Source organism: Orycteropus afer, unplaced genomic scaffold, assembly GCF_000298275.1.
Source record: "Orycteropus afer afer isolate SDZICR_OR568_19922 unplaced genomic scaffold, OryAfe1.0 scaffold00179, whole genome shotgun sequence".
Classification (NCBI taxonomy): Eukaryota; Metazoa; Chordata; class Mammalia; order Tubulidentata; family Orycteropodidae; genus Orycteropus; species Orycteropus afer.
Window position 1 is genome coordinate 4226420 of NW_006921766.1, and position 24016 is coordinate 4250435.

Genomic DNA, 24016 nt, shown 5'->3' on the forward strand with positions numbered 1-24016 from the left:
GTGTCACTGGAATTCCAGAACAGGAAGAGAAAAATAAAACCACTGAGAAAATTGTCCAAGATTTGTTGGAAGAGAACTTCCCTGTTATGATGAAAGATGAGAATATATCCCATTCAGGAAGTCCAAAGAACCCCAAGCAGGATAGACCCCAAAAGAAAATCACTAAGACATATCATCATCAAACTCACCAAAACAAAAGACAAAGAAAGAATCCTGAAAGCAGCATGGGAAAAACTAAAAGTTACCTACAAGGAGCAACCAATAAGACTAAGCTTGGATTTCTTGGCAGAAACCATGCAGGCAAGAAGACAACGGGACGGTATATATAAAACTCTGAAAGAGAAAAATTTCCAACCAAGAATTATGTACCCAGCAAAACTGTCCCTCAAATATGATGGTGAAATTAGGACATTTCCAGATACGCAGAAATTAAGGGAATTTGTTAAAATCAGACCAACCTTACAAGAGATGCTAAAGGGAGCCCTTTGGACAGAGAAGCAACAACAGCCAACAACAACTGACCCTTAACACACATGATGATATAACCCAGAAACCAACCCAGCTATGGAAATATCCAAAGTAAATAAGCCTACTATATTGTAAACAGGGAACCAGAGACATCAATTGACAAATGAGGATGACTACAAACCAAACCTGTGTAATTACAGAACTTCTAGATGGTAGGGATATTGAGACAACTACAGGATAGAACAGACCGTTCTAAACTTGGGAAGAAAACTATAAAATCACAGGGTAACCTCAAAGAAAAATGATAAACCTTCACATCAAAATAAAAAAGTGGACCAGCACAAATATTTAGCAAATGCTAACACAATAGCAACAAAGTGATAACACAATTCATAAACTAAATGAGCTCAGGATAGAAAATTATATGGAACAAAGAAATTGACACCACAAAAAAGCACATAACAAAAATGACAGCAACAAATTCATATTTGCCAATAATTACATATCTGGCAAAGGACTTATCTCCAAGATTTATAGAAAACTCCGCTGCCTCAACACCAAAAGTATTAACAATCCAGTTGAAAAACGGGCAGAAGACATGAATTGACACTTCACCAAGGAGAATGTTCAGGTGGCCAGCTAATACATGATGAGATGCTCATGATCATTGGCCATCAGAGAGATGTAAATCAAAACAACAATGAGATACCATCTCACCCTAGCACTGATGGCAAGGTACAACAAGACAGAAAATAGCAAATGCTGGCAGAGATGTGGAGAGATTGGGACTCTCCTACACTGCTGGTGGGACTGTGAAGGGATACAACCACTGTGGAAAGCAATATGATGATTCCCTAGAAATCTGGAATTTGAGATACTATTTAACCCAGCAATCCCATTACTAGGTATATATATCCTAGAGAGGTGAGAGCCAGGACAGGAACAGATATATTCACACTCATGTTCATCGCAGCACTATTTACAATAGCAAAAAGATGGAAACAACCTATGTGCCCATCAACTGAAGAGTGGATGACCAAACTATGGTACATACACATAATGGAATGCTATGCAGCACTAAAGAATAATTTAGAGTCTGCAAAACATTGCAAAATGTGGATGAACTGGGAGGACATTTTGCTGAGTGAAATAAGTCATTCACAGAAGGACAAATACAGTATTAGTTTGTTGTTGTGGAGGGTCAAGGGAAGGTTTATATATGGAGGGAAACTTTCTTTATTGATTGCCAGGGGTGGGAGGGGAGGGGAGGGGAGGGAAGGGAACACTGAAAAAAAAACCGCATTGACCCATCTCACTTTAGCTTTGTGTATGTCACTGTACATAAATTATATTTCAATAAAATGAAGTAAAAAAAAAAAAAAGCTTAGGTTAATAGTCAAGTGCAAACTGTTTGCACCACCCAAGGACCTTTATATAAAAGAATATTTGCTCCAAGTTGCATAAATTTAACAAGAAAGCAAGAGATTTTAGAGAAGGAAAAGAAGTTTTCTTTGCTGCAAAAACACCCCAGCAGAAAGCCCACAGAGATAAGTACTCTATCAGCTGAGGGTCATGGATGTGGTTTCCCATAGAGGGGACTTGATTCAGTTGCATTGACACAGGGGTTCTCTGTCTGAGGCCTGCTGGCCTGGTCACTCACCTGGTAGTGTACAAAGCGCATGTCTCGGGAGTACAGCGCAGCTGTCCATTGGCAGCCGGGGCCCAAGGGGATGGCTCTGGCCAGCTGCTCCAGCGTCCTCTGGTGGTGAGGGTAGAACTTATGGGCCAGGGTCAGGTGCAGCTGCTTGGTGCAGGGTTTCACAGTGCAGTCTGTTAGGTCAGGAAAACACATGAAGGCCATGACAGCTTCACCTAAACAGTCATTGATGCCCGTCCAGGATCAGTGGCAGAAATGATGTTGTATACGGAGTCTTGGCCTCTACCTACTCTCCTTTCACTGCACTGCTTTTCCTGGACTAGGGCAAGCACTGGACCCTGCACTTTGTGGTCTTTCTCACAGTGTTCATCTTATAAAAGGAGATGGTTAAAGACCTGCAGACTGCATAAGAAAGCAGAAAAGAGCAGAGAGTAGAACTGTGCTCTCAATGGCTAGTTTTTCAGAAGTAGATCACCAGGCCTTTCTTCTGAGGCACTTCTGGGTGGACTTGAACCTCCAACCTTTCGGTTAGGAGTTGAGTATTTTAACTGTTTGCACCACTGAGGGACTTCCACCTTATGAAAGGAAATGGTGAAAGACCTGCAGGTTTTATGAGGAAATAGGGAAGGGAAGGGTGCAAAGATGTGAGTTAAGGATCTTTGAGGCCCATCAATTTGCAAGTTATTTGTCCAAGCAAATGATTAAAATGTACAAAGTGAAAAAACTTCCGTTTCCTTCACTGGCTAACCTGCTAAACAACTTCCCCTTCATTCTCTGGGACGTGGAAATTACTCAGAGGCTTGGAGTCATAGGCTCATTTTCCAGTTCAATGGTATTTTATTCCATGTCAACATTTCAGGAAGAAAACCCAGAAGCTCTGGCCAGTAAGGAAGCCCTTGGAGTGAGCTTTTTGGGTAGCCTCTGCCCTCACCTCTCCGGCCCCCTTCTGCTCTCTCTGGGGCCTCTGGGAACAGTGAGCAGGGCCACGGGTGTCACCTAAGCTGCAGGGTCTGGTTTCAGCCAGGCACAAAGTATTCTATGTTTCGGGAGGCGGTGTTTTCATGGAAACAGTGCAGGCTTTGGTATCGGGTAGATCTGGCTTTAAACCTGATTCTACCCAGTTTGGCTGGGTGAGCTGGCTGAACATATTGGCCTGGTTCAGCCTCAATTTCCCTGCAGTGACATGAGGATGCTGACCACTGCCTGCTGGGGCTGCTGAGACAAATTAATCCATTAATTTGACATCGTGAGTAGTCTGTCAATGAATACTAGCTCCCTGTCACCTCACCCTTGGGGTAAATCACCTACAAAAAAGATAAATGGGACCTTTTTCCTCTTAGAGAATGCCCTGGATGGTGCAAACATGCCCTGGGGGCTGAGCTCTTGGCGGCCCCACCCACTAAAAACTCAAACCCACTGCCATCCAGTCGATTCTGACTCATGGCGACCGCCATTGGTTTTCCGAGGTGGTAAATCTTTACAGAAATAGATTGCCCAGTCTTCCTTCTGCGGAGTGGCTGGTGGGTTTAAACGGCCAACCTGGTTAGCAGCCAAATTCCTTGGGCACTGTGCCACCAGAGCTCCCTTGGCAGCCATACTGGAGTCTAAAATCTTGCACCTGCACCTTTAGTAGCAAACTAGAGAGTCAAGGCCTCTAAGTAAGAGCTGAAGTGCTGGGGGCGGGGTGGAGGGGTGGAGAGGAGGAGGAGAAACCTAAAGCACTGGAGAGTGTAAGTGGTGGGAAATTCCTTTCCTTATATTTTTAGCAGTGGGGGGAGGGACAGGCTTGCCATCTGAGTCAGCAGTGGCCTGGGAAAGACCCACAGTGGTTGTCAGTGGTATGGTGACTGAGTCATGCCGACTTTTGAATGGGTCTTGTCTTCTCTACAGGGCTCCGTTTCACTGGGGATGTTTCACTGGGGAGGGCCAGCATGGTCAATGTGCCTTACACATTGGCCCTAAGAGAGGCACTTCCCAGAGTTGAGTGTTGCCACTTTCATTGAAGGCAGGCCAATGACACAGGCCAGGGTGGGGGCAGGGCAGAGCCTGCTCAGGGCTGGGTAAAGGAGGTCAAAGCTAGCTCTCTCAGGAAGCAGGGGCCTTCAGCATGAAAACCAGGCAGTGTAGACCAAGACAAAACTCGGTTCAGATCCAGTTCCAACGCTGACTGACGAGGTGATCTTTGTCCTGCACAGGCTCATTCTTGCCATCTGTAAAGTATAGCTAATAATACCCAACGGGGATGTGGGCTGTGGAGTGGGGAGCAGAGATGTCAAGAGTAAGTGATATGCCACGGCTACTCTGATGTATTGTGTATTGTGCCTTTTTAGAGATGAGGACATTAAAAAGCCGTCATTTAAATGCATATTTACACGTGGATACTCATCCACATGGACATATGCTAACTCTACAGTTACCACTGTTATGGATTGAATTGTATTCCTCAAAAATATGTATTGAAATTCCGTCCCCTGTACCTGTGGATGTGATACTGTTTGGGAGTAAGATATTTTCTTTGTTATGTAAATGAGGCCATACCTATGCAGACCCAAACCAAACTAAACCGACTGCCATGGAGTTGATTCTGACTCATAGCAACCCCCACTGGGTTTCTGAGGCAGTAAATCTTTATGGAAGTAGATTTCCCCATCTTTCTTCTGTGGAGTGGCTGGTGGCTTTGAACTGCCAACCTTCTGGTTAGCAGTCAAATGTCTTGGGCACTGCACCACCAGAGAGTGGGTCCTAAACCTAATGCTTTATGAGTTATAAAAAGAGCAGACTAAACAGGGGGAAGCCACCGTATGAAGATAGACACCCACACGGCAGATGCAACTATAAGCCCAGGAACTCCAAAGATTGCTGGCAGCTACTAGAAACTGAAATATTCAAAGAATACCTACCCTGTAGCCACACTCAAATTAGGACTTCTGGTTTGAACTGTAAGAAAATAAATTTTGTTCTTAAAGACACCCACTTATAGTATTTCTATTTCAGTAGCACTAGGAGACTAAGTGGCTAAGACACTTGCCTGCTAACCAGAAGGCTGGCGGTTCAAACCCACCAGCCACTCCTCGGAAGGAAGGTTGGGCAATCCTACTTCCGTAGTGATACTGCCTCGGAAACCCAAGGAGGGGTCGCTATGAGTCAGGGCTGACTCGATGGCACACAACAACAACAACAAAAAAGGAGACTAAGACATTCAGAAAACATGATCCACACAGGTGCTGGACCCACTGAGCCAGACTCCAAGTGGAAACCCAAGGGTACTGACCAAAGACAGGGACAGACTAAATACTGGGAAGGCAGAGAGAGATCTTCTGACTAGGGTCCCCCCGGCCACTTGAAGTCTCAGACTCAGCAAATCATGACACTACTGAGCACCATCTGTGTGCAGAGACCACAGTGAGATATCCGCCAAAATGCTGCTGCATGATTTATTGAAGAGCAAGAGCCATACCACTTGTAGATAAAGAAAAAGAAATACTCAAGGGGGTGAAAGGAGTTGATTTAGGGCACACCACAAGTAGAGACCAAGAAAAAGTCAAACTTAGATCTTCTGGTATCAAGTCCAGAATTCTTTCCACCAAAGTCAGATGTAGCCTCAATCTCTGGGCCAATGCTGGTATTTGGAGTAAAGGAATTTTTCTGATTCTCAGAGTGAGTCCAAAGAGCCTTTTCCCAAAAAAAATCAAGGAGAGAAGACTAAGCTCATAACCCCCCAAAATTAAAATAAATCAACTTAAAAAAACCAGTAGTCCTGGAGTCAATTCTAACTCATAGAGACTCCACAAGGGTCAGAATAGAGCTGTGCTCCATAGGGTTTTAATGGCTGATTTATCAGAAGTAGATCACCAGGCTTTTCTTCCAAGATGCCTCTGGGTGGACTTGAACCTCCAAATTTTTGGTTAGTAGTCGAGCACATTAACTGTTCGCACCACCTGGGGATTCCAAATCAACCTAAAAATTGTCTTACACATAGTGCTGACCTCGTGTGGAGAGATGTCCACTGGCTGTGGGGCTGGGGGAGGCGTCAGCCCTTCATGTGCACCTGCATACACAACCCCCACTCATCCATGCATCTGCACACTCACACTTGATATGTGGGAGACCCTGCTGTGACAGGCAGCTGGAATATAGCTTAATGTTTTGAGAAACCACATCAATACAAAGAAGGCTAGTCTCACTTAAAGAAAAGACCCTGTTGGTTCTCAGAATCTTGCTATTCACTTAAGAAATGGCTCATTTGAGGTGGCTCATTGAGTAGGATGTAGTTACATTGACTAAAGACAGGGGGAAGCCACCGTATGAAGACAGACACCCACATGGCAGACACAACTACAAGCCCAGGAACTCCAAGGATCGCTGGCAGCTACTAGAAACTGAAATATTCAAAGAAGTACCTTCCCTTGTAGCCACACCCTAAATTAGGTCTCCTGGTTTGAACTGTGAGAAAATAAATTTTGTTCTTAAACACACTCATGGTATTTCTGTTATAGGAGCACTATGCGACGAAGACATTCAGAAAACATGATCCACACAGATGTCTCAGGTTAAAGCATATTCAAGTAACTGGCTGAAAAGTAGTAACAAGTAACCAGCTGTCTGATCCCTGATATTTTAAAGAATGGCCTGGACCCTTTGCTTCCCGGAATTGACCCCTTGCTTTGAAGCTGGGTGAGAGTAGCCTCAAAGGACTCCCTTACCTGCTAACCATAGGGGGCACTTGCTGGGATTGCCTACCTGCTAAGACAGATGCTTCTGTGGCAAACATCATGGTGAATTCCCGGATGACGTCTGCAGGGCTGTCATTGATAAAGAAGCCAAGGTAGCTGATGGAAGAGTGGAGAACCAGAGGAACTACAGAGGGGAAGGAGCCCAGGATCTGGTCCCCAGCTCTCTTTAGAGCCTCATACAGACATTCCACTTTATGGTCTTCACACTAATGAAAGAGACAAGAGTGTACTTTTTCATATCTTGGTAGAAAATCATCAATTTATTTAATAAATAAAAATTATAGAGCAAACAAAGTGAGATTCTCTTCTGTTCAGAACAAAATAATTATCTCTACAACTTTATCTGTTGTTGTTGTTAGTTGCTGTCAAGTTGGCTCTGATTCCTGGCAACTCCATATACAACAAAATGAAATGGTGCCTTGCCCTCACCATCTTCATGAGCCTTGGTACGCTCCACACTCCAAGACAGTGTGGCCACTGTCTACTTTGAGTATCTTCTAATCTAAAAGTATCATCTAGCACTATATTGGATTATATTGTATTGTGATCCAATGGTGTTTTCATTGGTTAATTTTCTGAAGTGGACCACTAGGCCTTTCTTCCTAGTCTGTCTTAGTCTGGAAGATCTGACGAAAATTGTCCACCATGGGTGCCTCTGCTGCTATTGGAAATACTGGTGACATAACTTGTAGCATCACAGCACCATGCAAGCCACCCAGTACTACACACTGACAGATGGGTGGTAGATAACTATATCTAGTACTTGGGTGTTTGGGGTTGTGGATTTATTCTATCCCTGGTGCTCAATTAGACAAACCAAAAAACCAAACTCACTGCCATTGTCGAGTGGGATCTGACTCATAGTGACCCCTCCTTGGGTTTCTGAGGAGTTATCTGTATGGAAGTAGATTGCCCAACCTTCCTTCTGAGGAGTAGAATATCCTTTAAGTGCCTGGGTTGAAAACCCCATTGTAATTTTAACTACATTCTATTTCTCCAAGTCATGCTGACTTAACCCAGCTTCCATCTTGAGCGAATCCCACTTCTTTACTCTGTTGGCCTGCATTTCTGCTCAGAATTTCACCATTCACCTTCTTGAAGTTTCCGTAGACTGGGACCACCATGGAGGTGCCCTGCTCAGAACTTACAGTGAGGAGTATAGTTAGCTGACACCCCTCCAGCTTGGACACATGCCCCCAGATCGAGCATGGCAGGGACGCCAGAGCTGGGCTGTTGCTCACTGACTGTGCAGGACTCTGGTGCAGCAGGAAACTTCTCTGAGCAGTGCTGCAGGCTGGGACACTGCCGCCTGTCCTCTTTCCTCTCTGTCTCCTTCACAGACCCACATCACCATCTGAGTTCTCCCTGCTCTTTTCTTTCTTTGCCTCTTACCCTTTAAAGGTGTTTCTTCCAAACAAATCTCTATACCTTTCCTTCTGCCTTATTGTATGCTCTAGAAGGACCCTGAACCAGCCTAGACTCTAACTGGGCCCCTGCCCTTTCAGTGCACTGCACATACTCTGCTTCATCACTCTTCCTAACAGGGTCCTCATGGTACAACCTTTACCCCTAAGCAGCAGAAGCTCTCCCTGCCACCTGAGCATTTGGTATAATCTGCTCAGCCCAATCTCTCAGGGCCTTAGGGGTTGGTTCAGCAAGCCTTGCCTTCCTGTTCCCCACTTCCTCACTCACATTCCAGCCTGTAGCACACCTACCACCTGTGCCCAGGCCACTCCTGGACTTGAGGACAAACCTCCCCTAGCAGGAAACAGGCTCAGGCCTTCTTCTCCCAGTCATCTGCCTCTCTTCTGAATTCCCTGCTATGCTTCTCCTTATCTGAAGTAAAAAGCCATATGACAGTGTTTTAATGTACAGTCTCATCTCCCTTCTAGACCAGGAACTCATGCATTCATCCTGGCCTGTTGTGGTGGTTAAGTTTGTGTGTCAACTTGGCTAGGCCTGCTTGAGTGGCTGGGCAGCTGGATGTAGTATTCCCCATAAGACTGGTAATCAGCTCCATGGTGAAATCTACTGGGAGCAGCTGAGTAGCTGCCTTTGGTTTTGTGGTCTGCTACCCGTATATAAGAAACAGCTTTGGCAATGGTCTCTTGCTTATGGCACTCTTGAACCCTGCATGTAGCCATGTCACTATTCAGCAGCCTGCCATGCTTTGCTGACCTTGGGACTTTCAATGGACTTGAGTTAATGGCCTGCTGTATGGTTTGATAACATTGGGATTGTGCCTTTCTTTTTGTTGACCTTGGGCTTGTTAGCCTCAGCAGCCAGTAGCTGCCTGAGTGAAGATATGCCTCTAGCTTCAGTGGGCTGGGAGCAAGAGGCAGTGAAGCCCAAGGTCAAGGGGCTTTCACCCAGCCCCTAGAGCCTGGCACTTTGAACTCGGACTTCTAGCCTCCTGAACTGTAAGAGAATAAACTCCTGTTTGTTCAGCCATCCCATTTGTGGTATATTCTTGTAAGAGTGGCATTAGGTAACCAAAACACTTGTCTTGTCTTTTAAGCTCCAGGGTGCCTAGGAAAATGCATGTGCACATCCTCTGCTCATCACAGCCACAGGGGGAGTAACTGTCCACTCATGAATCCAACCACATTACATTTTTGTTTTCCGATGTGTAATTTGCAAACACAGAGTCATATAATGAACATAGATGTAATTGGCATCACTACATGGTGGCTGATATTTTCATTTTACAGTATCAAGACATAAAGTGAATGTCTATTACACTCTTTTCCCAGAAAGAGGCCCTCAATTAACTAAGACAGGAGTGCGGTGGTGGTGGTGGGGGTTAGGGTTACCACAAGAGAAGGGAGGTGACTGACCACATTTGTGTGTATTTGTGCATGTGAGTATCTCTATGTGTGTTAGTGTATGTGTGTGTCTGTGTGTCTCAGTGTGTGTGCATGCATGTGTCTATGTATGTGGAGTGTGTGTGCGTATGTCTGTGTGACAGTAGATATGTGTGTCTCTGTGTGTGCATGTGTGACCTTGGGTGTATGTGTGTCTCTGTGTGTGTATGATTGTGCATGTGTGTGCATGTGTGTGTGTGCATGTACCTCTACGGTTCAGGGAAAGAAGCTTGGAGGCTGACATCTGCTCTCTCACTGCCATGATTGAGGATGTCTTATTTCTAAGCTGACATTTCACCTCTCAGCTTTGGCTGTCTTTCTATTCCCCAATGAACTTCTGAAGATAAGCCAGATAGGAGTCTATCACAACGCTCTGTAATGTTAAGACAGGGTGACAGTTTGTCTCAGTTTGCCTGGGACTTTCCCAGTTTTAACACTGAAAGACCCAGGCTGACTCTGTGTCAAGGGCTGTAGGAAGAGGCTCTCCTCTCAGGGAGTACCACAGAACTTTCCCCTGCAGAGGTCTGCCTGCCTCTTGTCATGCAGTGTTGTGTAGGCTGAATGTCCAGATAGAATGGGGGTTTCTCAGGCCCTGGTGAAACCCCTTGAAATGGGTGCAACAAGTTGCCATTTGCTGGCAGCAGAAGCAGGGCCAGGCCAGGATGTAATGGAAGCTGGGTGTGCCCTTCTCCAGATTCCCCATGTGGGGGGCATAGAGGGAATGCCTGTACCTCACTTCCTTTTCCTCATGCCTCCTTCCTTCTGAGCAGTCACCAGGCCCTTCTCATCTTCCCAGGACCCTTATGAAGCTCCCCCCTTGGCCCTTTTCTACATCAGAGGTCTGATCCCTCAGGCAGAGAAAAGTCCTGCATTTGTGTCTAGCCAATAATCATCCTTTATTTTGTTCATTTATGAAACACCTACAGTTTTAGGCACAGTGCTAGTCTCCGGGAGTATCATCTTCCCTGGAGGGATTAAATGTAGTGAGGGATTCAGAGCTGAAGCAGACACATTGTAATAAAACATGAAAACAAAAAGATACACAAAGGGAAGCAATTCCTTCCATCGGGGGCACTGGGGAAGAATTAAAAAGGAGAGGATAAATGAGTTGGGTCCTGAAGGATGAATAAAAGTTGGCCAGACGGAGAGGAGGAAAGAAAGGACACTCTATACAATGGGCCCACTTATGCTACAGTTCTGGGCCAACCCATGAAAATAAACCACGTGGCTACCCCTCCATTTTGTCCTGTTATTACCTATCATTATCACAGAAAAGTGACTTCAGTGGCTGTGTGAGCATGAAAGGCTGACTCACCGTGAAGAAGTCACAGAGTGTCATGTGAGGGAAGATCTCATGAGCTTTGTTCTTGGCACACTGATGCTTGCTCTCTCTCCAGAACTCCTGTAATTTTTCCAGCAGGGAGCCCGTGGGACAGAGGAAGAGGGTGTACTCTTGAGGGATGGGGTCATCTAGAGAAGGGTCATTGCAGTGAGAGTGTAGCCTGCAACAACAATAGAAAAAAACAAACCCAACCAGGCCAATGTCACCTGGTGTCATGACAATAAGCTCCCTTTCCCCAGTTAGGACAATAGCAGCAATGACAGCATCTCAAAGTAATGGAATGTGCTGAGTGTTAGATATGCATTACATGAATAACTCCTCCATTTCCAGGGAGGCAATGCTATTATTGTCTTTCTCAGACAGGTGAGATGCATAGAGCAGTGAGGCTTTGCTTAGGCCACAGAGCTTGTCATTTCCACCCTAGTCTCAGGTCCAGATCAGTCTGATCCCAAAACCCAAGGACAGAGAATATGAAAGAAAATTGAGATAAAATTCAAAACCTGGTCTCTGTCCAATTATCACCATGGTAAAGAACATTGGAAAATCTTGCAGAAAAGAAGATACATTTTCATTTTATCTCATACTTCAAGCTAAATATGAAAATCAAAACCACAAGAAAAGAGATAAAGCTTAGGTGGCTATTATGCTCATGGGGGACAGACATCAAGCTCAATTGGCACAACATAGTATATAAAAATATTGTTCTACATCTTACTTCGATGAGTAGCAACTAGGATCTTAAAAGCTTGAGAGTGGCCATCTAAGATGCAACTCTTGATCTCTCCTGATCTGGAGCAAAGAAGAGTGAAGAAAAATCAAAGATGTGTGGAAATAGTCCAAAGGACTAATGGACCATGAGAACCTCAACCCTGAAATCAGAACTAGATCGTGCCTGGCTACCAATGCCAAACACTTGGAAAGGAATCAAAATTGGTGATCCTGGATAGAGCGGAAGAAAAAATGTGAAACAAAATTAAAAAACATACAAAAGACCAGGCTTACTGGTCTGATAGAGACTGGTGAAACCCCTGAGACTATGGTTCCAAGTCACCCTTCGGACCTGGAATTGAACTCACTCCCATGGCTTAACTCTCAGCCAAGTAATAGGTAGGCCAAAGAGCTGAACATACTTCCGTAGTGATACTGCCTCAGAAACCCAAGGAGGGGTCGCTATGAGTCGGGTCTGACTTGACGGCAAACAACAACAACAACAACAAGAGCTGAACAACTATACTGGGGAGATGTCCTTCTTAGAACAATCAACCATGGGAGATCAGAAAGGCAGCATTTGCATAGGGGAAAAGATAGAGAGGCAGGAATGCACAGGCAAGAAGGACACAGGGAAATGGTAACCACAGAGAGGAAGGGAGATGAGAGTTGTTACACTGCAGGGAATGTAACCAGTGTCACAAAACAAAACGTGTATTAATTGTTGAAGGTAAAATGAATCTGCTTTGTAAAATTTCACCAAACCGACAATAAAAAGTTGTAAAAAAACTAAACACACAGACTGAGGTGGCTATTGTATTTTCTTTGGTTTCAGAGAGTTATTCTAAATACAAGAAAATCTGATTTATGACCCAAAATATGAATTCATTCTCACTAATAATAAAAATGGAAATACACGCATGAGATGTCATTTTTTATCATCTGTCAAATTAATAAAGATTTTTTAAAGGATAAAAGTTATGCTCAATTGTATCAAAGTGTGCAGCAGAATTCAGGATGGTAGTTATATTTTGGTCGGACAGGCAAGGGATGGGATGAGGGGCCATATTTGTTAATGGAATACTCCATTCCTGAGTTGGTATATACTTTACATAATGCAATTGGCCAATAGGTACCAAAAGCCATAAAATATTTATACCATTTGAACTAATAATTCTACTTCCAGTAATTTATTTCAAGGAAAAAGCAAGACGTATAGACAAAACTTCATGTATAGAATACTTATTGAAGAGTTTTTATAATAAAAAAGAAGGGAAAAAATAATAGATCAATGATAACAATGCAATTGATCATGTATTCATTAGAAATCATGGTCTGAAAGAATTTCTAATGATTCAGGGAAGTGTTTGTAGTATAATACTAAGTTTGGAAAACAGAACACAACCATTTGAGAGAACAAGTTGGCAATGATTTATACAATTGTAAACCCTAAACACATTTTTTCCTTTCTAGGCATGAAACCCAGAGAGATTCTTCCATGTATGCATCCAGAACGGTGGCAAAAATGTTCATGACAACCAACAATAATAAAAAAATTAGTGTACTACAGCCAAAAAAAAGAAAACCCATATATATATATATATATATATATAGCTCTGGTAGCATAGTGCCTAAGGCACTTGACTGCTAACAAGATGGCTGATGGCTCAAATCTACCAGTCACTCCTCAGAAGGAAGGTTGGGCAATCTACTTCCATAGTGATACTGCCTTGGAAACCCAAGGAGGGGTCGCTATGAGTTGGGTCCGACTTGACGGCACATAACAAGAACAACAACATTATATATAATGTATGATCATATATGTAGGTGTAGGTGTATAAGCATATATGTGTACAGGGTAGGCATAAGTGAGCACATATGTGTACAGATAGAAGGATCTATATGTACATATATGTACAGATATGTGTCTACATACATATATAATTTATAGAGGGCACAGTTACAGATACTTCTCAGATATAACCAAACATCTTGCGAGAAGGTTTTTCTAGGTTTGAAGGCTCAGGTCCTTAGTCTCATGGGACAACTTCATCAATTGTCATCACAAAGTTCATGTTCTACATCCTGGTAAGGTGAGTAGCATCTGTGGTCTTAAAAGCTTGGGAGTGGCCATCTAAGATACAGCTATCGTCTCTGTTCATTAGAAGCAAAAGAGAAAGAAGGAAACCACAGTCTCAGAGAAGAAATTAGTCTACAGGGCTGATAGCCTATACAAGACACAGCCTCATTTGCCCTGAGAACAGAAGCACTAGACGGTGCCTGGCTACCACTACTGACGGCTCTGGTCTGGGCCACAATAGATAGACTCTGACAGAATGGGAGAAAAGTGTGGAACGAAACTGAAAAAATCCAGATTTACTGGAACAATTGAGACTAGAGGACTCCCTGAGACTGTCATCCTGAGATACCCTAAACCTTGAATTGAAACCTGAGGTCATCTATTAGTGAAATAACAGATTGGCACACAAAATAAGGGATATTACCTCTAAGACTGAAAAACCATCTATATGAGACAAAAAGGTCAACAATTACCAACAATTACAGAGCAAAGATGAGAAGACAAGAGAGACAGGAAAACTAGAGCACTGGAAATGGAGAAACCAGCATACAATTAACGAGAATGCTGACACATTGTGAAAAATATAACTAATACCACTGAAAAATTTGTGTACTGATTGTCAAATGAGAACCTAATTTGGTGTGTAAACTTTCTCTGAAAACACAAGAAAATATTATACAAAAAAATATTAAATGTTCATGACAGTGTTGTTTGCAATAGAGGGGAAAAAAAGCAGAAAATAACCCAATGATGGCATAGGAAAATGGATAAATAAATGGAGCAGTCATGCGATGAAATAGTACTGAGCAGTGAAGATGAACTACAGCTCCATGCAGCTGTGTGAATTGTAGCAACATAACGTGGATCTGAGAAAGGAAGTTGCAGAAACCTATTTACCAAAATCTCTCTGTACAATTCAAAAGGAAAGAACTCTAAACATTGTATTGTTTGCAGATATATACATATGTGGTAAAGCTATTTTTAAAAGCAAGATAAGTTTTCAGGAAAAAAATGAGATATTGAACACTTGCATATAGTTTCATTTCTTTGTCAAACCCAATAAAACAACAGTGAAAGGACTTAAAAAAAAATGAAAGTAATAAACTCACAATGATTGGGATAAAGGGAGAGGAGGCACCAACAGCAACATTTTGGCAGATGGAAAGCAGGTGAACAGGTGGTAACTGACATGCAGCCTTGAGAAATGGGAATGTTGTATGACAGTGTGAGGTGCCCAGATACCCTCCTCCCTTTGCACAACTGGCAGGAATCTTACAGAAGGAAAAGCACAGGGTGTTGGAGCAGCCCCATCCTCCAGTTCAGCTCCCAGAACATGAGCCACAAGGCTTTCATCTCCCTGGCAGGAAACTGAAAGAATCTTTGCTGAGACCTTCGCCAGTACTTGAAGAAAAAGCTAAGAACTCCTGGAGGTCCTCAGTGACATGGTCAAGTCAGAAAACCTTGCAATGAAGCTTGGGGTTCATAAGCCCATACAGTTTCTCAGAGCTCCCAATCTTAAATCTAAGTGGATAGCTGATGGTTATCAGGCAAATGAGCAAAGGCTCTAAAATGAAAATGGGAGAGCAGGAGGGGGAGGGAAGAGGGAGAGGGAGGAGAGGGGGAGAGAGAGGGGAAGGGGAGGGGGAGGGGGAGAGGAAGGAGGGAGAAGCAACTTGGAGAAAAAAGACTAGGCAAAGAGATGAGGAAGTTTAAATTGTTACTGTCCTGAGAAAGATGAGGCAATATTTCAATCACTAAACATATAAAACCAAACCAAAACAAAATAAAACAAAAAGTCTGTTATATTAAAAAAGGAACATTCAGAGAATCAAAAAAATGGCTCTTAGAAATTTCAAGCATGTTAGAAGTGAAACATAAATAGATTGGAATATAAAATTAAGGACATTTTCTAGAAAGGACAGCAAAAAGAAAAATGGAATGCATGAAATTAAAAAAAAAAAAAAAAAGGAAAGAAAAGACAATTAGAGGCCTAGTCCAGTACAGTTAATATTTAAATTAGATTTGTAGAAAGAGAGAACTTAGAAAACAGAGGGGAAAAACTATCTCTAAAATAATTTAAGACATTTCCAAGAACAGAGGAAAGATGTGTGTTTTCATATTGAAAGGGTTCAACAAGTGCCTAACACAGTGGATGAAAACAGACCTGTACAACTTCAGAACACCAAGGACCTAGAGAAGATTGTTTGGGTTTCCAGAAAGAGACAAGAAAGATCACATATAAAGGTCAGCTATCAAAATATCTTCAGGCTTCTCAACAGTGATACTTGAAGGTAGAGACAATGTGGAAAATAATTTTCAGCTTAGAATTTTATGTACAGTTAAACAATTAATCAAAGAACATGGAAGAATAAAGCCATTTCCAGACTTGTTCTGCCTTAAATTATTTTCCTTTCAAGTACTCTTTCTCAAAACGTTACTCAATGATATGCTCTGCCAAAGTAAGCTCATAACCAAAAAGAAAAAGATGTGGATATAGGACAACTGATCATAAATACGGGCGAGGCAGGGGGAATCCCCAGCATGATGTTGACAGGAAATCCTAGGATCCATGCACCTGGTGTAGAGGACAAGCAGTACAGCCTGAAGCAGATCAGAAGGTCACCACTTTCATTTTTATGGGGGGAGGGCAATAGCTGATGCCTGGTTTATTTCATTTTATAAAATTATAATTACATTAAGAAACAAAAAAAATCCCTTGCCATTGAGTCAATTCCAACTCATAGCGACACTACAGGGCACAGTAGATCTGCCCCATAAAGTATCCAAGGCTATACATCTTTACAGAAGCAGACTGCCTCATCTTTCTTCTGCTGAGCAGCGGCTGTTGGGTTCCAACTGTGTTTTGCTTAGCAGCCAAAAGCCTTAACTACCGCACTACCAGAGCTCCTTTATAATTACATCAGTTACACACACAAATACATTCGCCTTAAAAAAATACAGAGGAAGCTATAATCCTTTCATCTTGGTTTCCTTCCTCCCTTCCAGAGGTAACCCACTGTGAAACTGCTTTGTATTCATCCAAAATTAAATTAATCTATAGCTAGCAATTTGCAGCAATCTGGTAGCTTAGTACCTAAAGCACTTGACTGCTAACCAGAAGGCTGGCAGTTCAAACCCACCAGCCACTCCTCAGAAGGAAGGTTGGGCAATCTACTTCCGTAGTGACACTGCCTCGGAAACCCAAGGAGGGGTCGCTATGAGTCGGGTCCGACTTGATGGCACATAACAATAACGACAACACAGTAATTTAACAAATATGTAGATAGCATTTGTGTATGTTTATATAATTCATAAGTTACTATCCAAATTATTCTGCAACTTGCATCTTTCACTCAATGATATATATTTAAAGTTTTTCCCTGTTGTTGTATATGTGTCTTATTAAGTTTGGCAGTGTGGAGTTTTTAAGGGTTGTATCATATTCCATTACATACATTTATCCACACCGATAGTGATGGACTTTTGTTTTCTTTAAAAAATTTTTAGTCTAACACTGTAATCAACATCTTTGTACATGTGTTTCTAGGCTCTTTGTGTTTATTCAGGGTGATAGTTAGAAATGGAGGTGTTGGGTGGTCAGCTATGCACATTTTCCATGTTAATGGAATCTGGGTTGCCTTCCCCAGAGCAACTAGCAGAATTCCAGAACATTAAAGTCTTCCCCTCACCCTCAACTGTACTTAAATATATCTTTACTGTTTATAATAATATCTTAATTTGCACTTCCTTGATTACCAGCAAGGTTGGGCCTATTTCTTGTCTGAGTTTAGGGGACCTCACTGGCTCTTTACCTTGGCAAATCTTCTAGTCTTATTGGTAATTAGTGGAATTGACAGGCTCCTACCACACCTCCTCGCAACAGTAAGCTTGCCTTCCAATTTAAATTTGGCAACTGGCTTTAGAGGAGTTAGACCATCTCTGAGGGTTCTAGGCATTTCCATTCATCCTTTGGAGGGATTTCATTATTTATTGATTGATTGATTTTTGCCATTGCCTTAGAGTATTTGGGGGAAGGGCATACCCACTAAGAGCACACTGGACACTCGAGACTTGATAATTCAGTATTTGCCATCTTGTTTGAGAGGGACTACTTCACCTTTTAAAGTAAACTTTTTTTTGAGCAGTTTAAAACAGAGGTATTTTTTTGAGCAGTTTTAGGTGTATAGAAAAATTGGCAGAAAGTATAGAGAATTCCCACATACCCCCTCTTCCTTCTGCACATGGTTTCTATTATTTACATGTTTAATATTATAAACATGTTATTAATCATATGTATTATTAACATACTATTCCATGAGTATGAGGAGTTCTGGCGGTGCAGTGGTTAAGCACTCAGCTACTAACCAGAAGTTCGGCGGTTGGAACCCACCAGCTGCTCTGTGTACGATAGATGTGGCAGTCTGGTTCCATAAAGATTTACAGCCTTAGAAACTTCATGGGGTGGTTCTATTCTGTCCTATAGAGTCGTGATAAGTCAGAATCAACGTGTTCAATGGGAATAGGAATTACATCAGTATGGCACATTTATCACTGTTAATGAACCAATATATCTGGTGGTATAGTACCTAAGGCATTTGACACTAACCAGAAAGCTGATGGTTCAAACTCACCAGCCACTCCTCGAAAGGAAGATTGGGTAATCTGCTTCCATAGAGATATCACCTTGGAAATCGAAGGAGGGGTTGCTATGAGTCGAATTGACTCTATGGCAGTGAGTTTTTGAGTACCAATGCATTATTATTAACTAAAGTCCATAATTTACATTAGCGTTCATTCTTTGTGTTGTACAGCTCTATGTGTTTTGACAAATGCATGATGTCATGTGTCCACCATTACAGTATCCTGCAGAATACGTTCTAAAACCAAACCAAACCCAATGCCATCGAGTTGATTACAACTGATAGCAATCTCCATTTAGATTTCTAAGGTTGTAAAACTTTATGGAAGTAGATTGCCTCATCTTCCTTCTGCAGAACAGCTGGTAGGTTTGAACCAAGGACCTTTTTGTTAGCAGCCAAATGCCTTACCCACTATTCTACCAGAGCTCTTTTGCAGAACAGGCTCACTGCCCTGAAAATGCCCTGTTCATTCCTCCCCACTCCCCTGAACCCTGATCACTGATGGCTTCACTGTCTCCATAGTTTTCCCTTTCCCAGAACACAGGACTTGGTTTTTATTGTTTGATTTCATGGTGGTTATCCTGTGATTGGAAGCCCTGGGTGGCACAAATGGGTAAGCACTTGACAAGTCGAAAGGTTGGTGGTTTGAAGCTACTCAGAGGCACCTTAGAGGAGAGGCCTGGTGATCTGCTTCTGAACAATCACAGTTATTGAAAACCCTGTGGAGCAGTTCTACTCTGCACACATGGGGTTGCTGTGTGCAATTCAACAGCAACAGCCATGACCACCACCAACATCCTACTATTAGAGTGTAGTTCAGGAAACTGCTATGGCATAAGGTGCTACATTGGGCTGGATTGGGTTTTAGAGCAGGAGATCGAGACCAATGACAGTGAGTGTCTTGCACAGAATGTCACAGTGGATTCAGGGCATAGGAGCTGTCTGGAACCCAGATCCCCTCACCTCACCCTGCTGCTGTGGCCACAGGCCCCATAAAGGGCAAACATGCCTTAGGACAGTTCACTACTCTTTTCATGAGAGGTCACCTGAGATGGTGGAGCCATCTCTGCTATAACACCAAATATGGTTATAAACAAATCCCTATAATCCCTATTTATTCAACAAATCATGTCAACTTTTCTTTGACACTCAAAATATGGATTAAATCAGATTTCCATCTGAAGACAGATTTATTCAAAGTTCTTTTTTCCCTTTTTAAACAAGGACTCTCTTTTTGCTTTCCTTCCCTATGTGCTAGGTGGGTAAAAATGGTGGTTACTCTGTTTCACCTTCACAGTGGCTCCCAGTCCCGCCCAGAGAGCACAGGGTACTTCCCAGCTTCCACCTAGGAAAGCAGAAGTCCCAACACCCAGGGCAGTTCAAGCAAACGTTCCTCAGCAAAATCAGCCCCACTCACCATTCTGCTGCCTCTTCTGCTGTCTTTCTGCCAGTAGCTGCCAGTGCTTTGAACCTATAGAAAGTGTAGAACACAAGGGACACTCAGAGTTGTCTTCCATATTTGAGAAAGGGTGAGAGAAGCATATATGGTCCTACAGCACATCAGACCTCAGGGTGTTCTGATGGGGCCTGGACTGCCAGCCAGATGTCTGCAGCTGGAGCACACATGACCAGGTCTCCATCCTCCACAAGCCACTACCATGCTCTTGAAAATGCAAACCTGCTCATATCACTACTTGCTCATTTTCCTTCCTTGATTCCCTACCTTCAGTTCTTTGCATTATGCCCAGAGGTATACAAATGCCTGGTGACCTGACATTTGTCCGTTCCTGCAGTCCCATCTACTCGACTCTTCCCACACTCCCTGCCCCAAAGCAACATGGAATCACTTGTGGGTCCTGGGGTTTGCCATGCTGGGGCACATCCCTGGCCTTTGCAAATGTGTTTCCTGCCAAAAGGAGCCCTACTCCAGTGTTCTGTTGTGATTTGTAGGGTTTTCATTGGCTAATTTTTGGAAGAAAATCAACAAGCCTTTCTTTCTAGTCTGTCTTAGTTCAGTAGGTCCATTGAAACTTGTTCACTGTAGATGACCCTGCTGGTATTTGAAATACAAGTGGTATAGCTTTCAGCATCATAGCAACAGGTAAGCCACTGCAGTGAAGTAGAGGGTTAGCAAAAATAAGGAAAATCCTCAATAAGATGGATTGACACGTGGCTGCAACAATGAGCTCAAATATGCCAATGATCTGGAAAATGGCACAGGGCTAGGAATGTTTTGTTCTGTTGTACCTAAGGTAGCTATGAGTTGGAGCCAACTACATGGCAACCAGCAACAACAACAATGACAACTGCCATGCACCCTCATAGAAATTGTACTGATACCCTGCAGCTCATCTCAGACAACATCCGCTATGGGAAACTTTCCTCAAACTGCCCGGGCAGAGTTGGTGTGCAGCCCTCTACTTTGCTTCTCTCTCTTGTAGAGTCCCTGGATGGTGCAGACATTTAAACCCTTGACTACTAACCAAAAGATTGGCAGTTTGAATCTACCCAGCAGCTCCTCAGAAGACAGTCCTAGTGATATGAGTCTGAAAGTTGACAGGCTTGAAAACCCTATGGGTCAGTCCTACTCTGTACACATGGGGTCACCATGAGGTGGCATTGCCTCTATTGCAACTAATGGCAATGGATCTCATCGCAGTAATTTTCATGCATATGTGTCTCCCCTACTAGACCACAAGTACTCTGAAGTCAGGCTGTGTCTAATTCATCACTGTGACCCAGTTTGAACTTGACCAAATTGAGCGGGGTGAAAAATGGTTAAGGTAATTTACTCAGCAACCACCCATCTTCCAATGTCTTGCACTGTGGTGCCTTGCATGTTGCTATATGCTGGAAGCTATGCCACTGGTATTTCAAATACAATAGAGTCAAATTCAGTGGAGCTTCAAGACTAAGACAGACTAAGAAGAAAGGTCTGGTGATCTAGTTCTGAAAATTAGCCAGCAAAAACCTTATGGAAAACATCAGAACATTGTCCAAGATACTGTTGGAATATGAGCCCCCTCGTTTGGAAGACACTGTACAATAACTGCAACAATGGACTCAAACATGCCAATGATCATGAAGATGACACAGAATCAGGCAACATTTCGTTCTGTTGTACTTGGGGTCACCATGAGTGGAAGCCAACTTGAATACAGTTAACAACAACAACAATTTACTCAGAAATTAAGGGCAGAAATAGCTAGAGTTGATGAGGAACATTATACTGGGCTGATCAATGGTCCTATTTTGGTGAATACCATTGGGGATCTGGCTACCTGGTGAGGTAGTTTATAGGAATGTCTTACAATACATCTCCCCATCCCCAACATATGTGTAATGTTTAAATTAGAAGGCATTTAAATATGAGTCTATGCTACAGCCCCAGAGCAACTGGTGGTAGAAAGAGATGGGATTAAGAGGGAGTGGGAGCCAGGTTCAAGTCCAGCTCTTAGTAACTGTCCATTCTGAGCCTCAGCATCCACTTCTGCAATATGGGTTGGTGACTGTGGTAGTTAAGGTTGTTGTCAACTGGTTGAGTGGTTGGGCAGCTGGATGTAGTTATTCCCATGGTGAGACTGGCAATCAATTCCATGGTGGAAACTACTGGAGCAGCTGAGTAGCTGCTTTAGGGATGTGGTCTGCTTCCAGTATATAAGAAGCAGCTTTGAGGAAGGTCTTTGTCTTTTTGGCACGCTTGAACCCTGCATGCAGCCAAGTCGTTTTTCAACTGCCTGCCATGTCCTGCTGATCTTGGGACTTTTTCTGGACTTGAATTAGTGGCCTGCCATGTTGTCTGGTGATATCAGGACTATGTTTTTACACTTGTCGGCCTTGGGTTTGTCAGCCACAGTAGCCAGCTGCTGCCAGAGTAAAGAAAAGCCTCTAGTTTCAGTGGGCCGGGAGCAGGAGGCAGAGCTGAAGCCCAAGGTTGAGGAGATTTCACCTAGCAGCTAGAGCCTGGCACTTTGAACTCGGACTTCTAGTTTCTAAAATTGTAAGAATAAGCTCCTGTTTGTGAAAGCCATCCCATTGGTGATATTTTCTTTCAGAGCAGCACAGAAGTAACCAAAATAGTGAGGCTTAGAAGGGAGGTACTGGGTCCGAATTGCCTAGGATGGTGTCCCACTCGTAGCAGGCAGCCTATACTGGCAAAATTCGTTCCCATATTTAAGGTAATGCCACAGAACCAGACACAGTTTAATTATATTATACACAAGGCCACCATGAGTCAGAGTTGATTCGGCACCAACTAACTGCAGCACCAGTGATGCCAGCAATGTTCTCATCTTGTGAGGGATAAGAGAGTGGTCTACCTTCAAAGTTATCTCATTCAATTTGGCCAGGGTCTTGTTATAAGGTTTATGGAAAGTTTTCCCCCTCTCAAACCATAGATTACCAAACTATATTGCTGATCTATTTCTCCATGCAAATAAGCACTTGAAAAGAAGCGAATTTGAGAAATCAGTTTAATGTGAAAGCTGGTATCAATATGAGGACTATCCGCCTACTGGTTTTAGGGATTTCTTCCCTCTCTGAGAGAAGAAATACTGAAGGTTCAAAGTTTGCATATGCAGACCTTTCTTTTGGATAAGTTGGGCCATGCTAACATAGTCCTGTAATTCTTGACCATTTTGTTTGATTTTCAGACATTCAAGAAATTTTTGGTAACATCTGATGGTATTCTCTACACAGTTTAGAGCATGGATTCACTGAGAGTTCTTCCAGTGGACCCTCACTTCACAGACTCCCTGGACTTTGGGATCTTTTGAATTAGTCTGACATACCTTGAAATATACTTTCAGAGTCATTGAGCTACACACAGAGATTGCAACCAGCCCTGAAGTTCTTCCAAACCCTGAGAAACAGGGGCAGCCACAGCAACAACTAAAGTCTAATTTCTACAAATTTCAGGACACGTCTAATCAGACAGCCAGCACAATTTGTATTATAAAGGTACAGATCATCTCATCTAGAAAAACTGGAAAGGCTGTGTTTTTAGACTATATTTTGCACTGCAGTGTATACCCCCTTGACAGGAAGTGAGTGCTCTGAGCTACCTGCAGGGCTGTGGCTGGGCTGCAGAAGGGTCTGTTTCCCGGACAGCTAGTCCAGCCCCATGTGTTCCCACCAGCAGCAGTACTCACGCGGTGTGTGCTGGGAAGCCCTTTGCCAAGAGGGGCTCCAGGAGAGAGGAGGTACTTCGGCCCTTGAGCTTGTTGGAGACTTTGGCGTAGAGCTGTGTCTCACTTGCTGCCATTTCTTCCTGTTCACAGTTGGAGAGGTTTGCCTTGCTACTCAAACTCAGTAGATAAAGAAGAGAGGGAGAGGGAGGAGGAGAGGCTGAGGCTGTGAAAAGAAAACCTCAAGCTCTTTTTGATCTTTCTGACAAAAGCTAATATCCTGTTTGCACCAGATTTGGTTTCCAGAATTTCTTTGCAAAGTGCTGGGGTACAATATCTACCAATTCTAAATCTTTCCACTATGCAATTCTGCTTCAGACTATCTCACTGAGGCCCCG

At 43.1% G+C, this 24016-nt stretch overlaps 1 protein-coding gene across 1 annotated transcript in view; it reads right to left on the reverse strand.

Annotated features, from left to right (window-relative positions):
- The window catches only part of UBASH3A (ubiquitin associated and SH3 domain containing A), a 70184-nt gene extending 46429 nt beyond the window's left edge, over window positions 1-23755 (reverse strand). The window contains exons 1-5 of the mRNA XM_007947274.1: window positions 23643-23755; window positions 19910-19963; window positions 11038-11224; window positions 6866-7064; window positions 2129-2298 (exon numbers count right to left, since the gene is read on the reverse strand). Coding sequence (XP_007945465.1) covers window positions 2129-2298; window positions 6866-7064; window positions 11038-11224; window positions 19910-19963; window positions 23643-23755 — 723 coding nt within the window. The remainder of the gene's footprint in view (window positions 1-2128; window positions 2299-6865; window positions 7065-11037; window positions 11225-19909; window positions 19964-23642) is intronic.
- Between the last annotated feature and the right edge of the window lie 261 nt (window positions 23756-24016).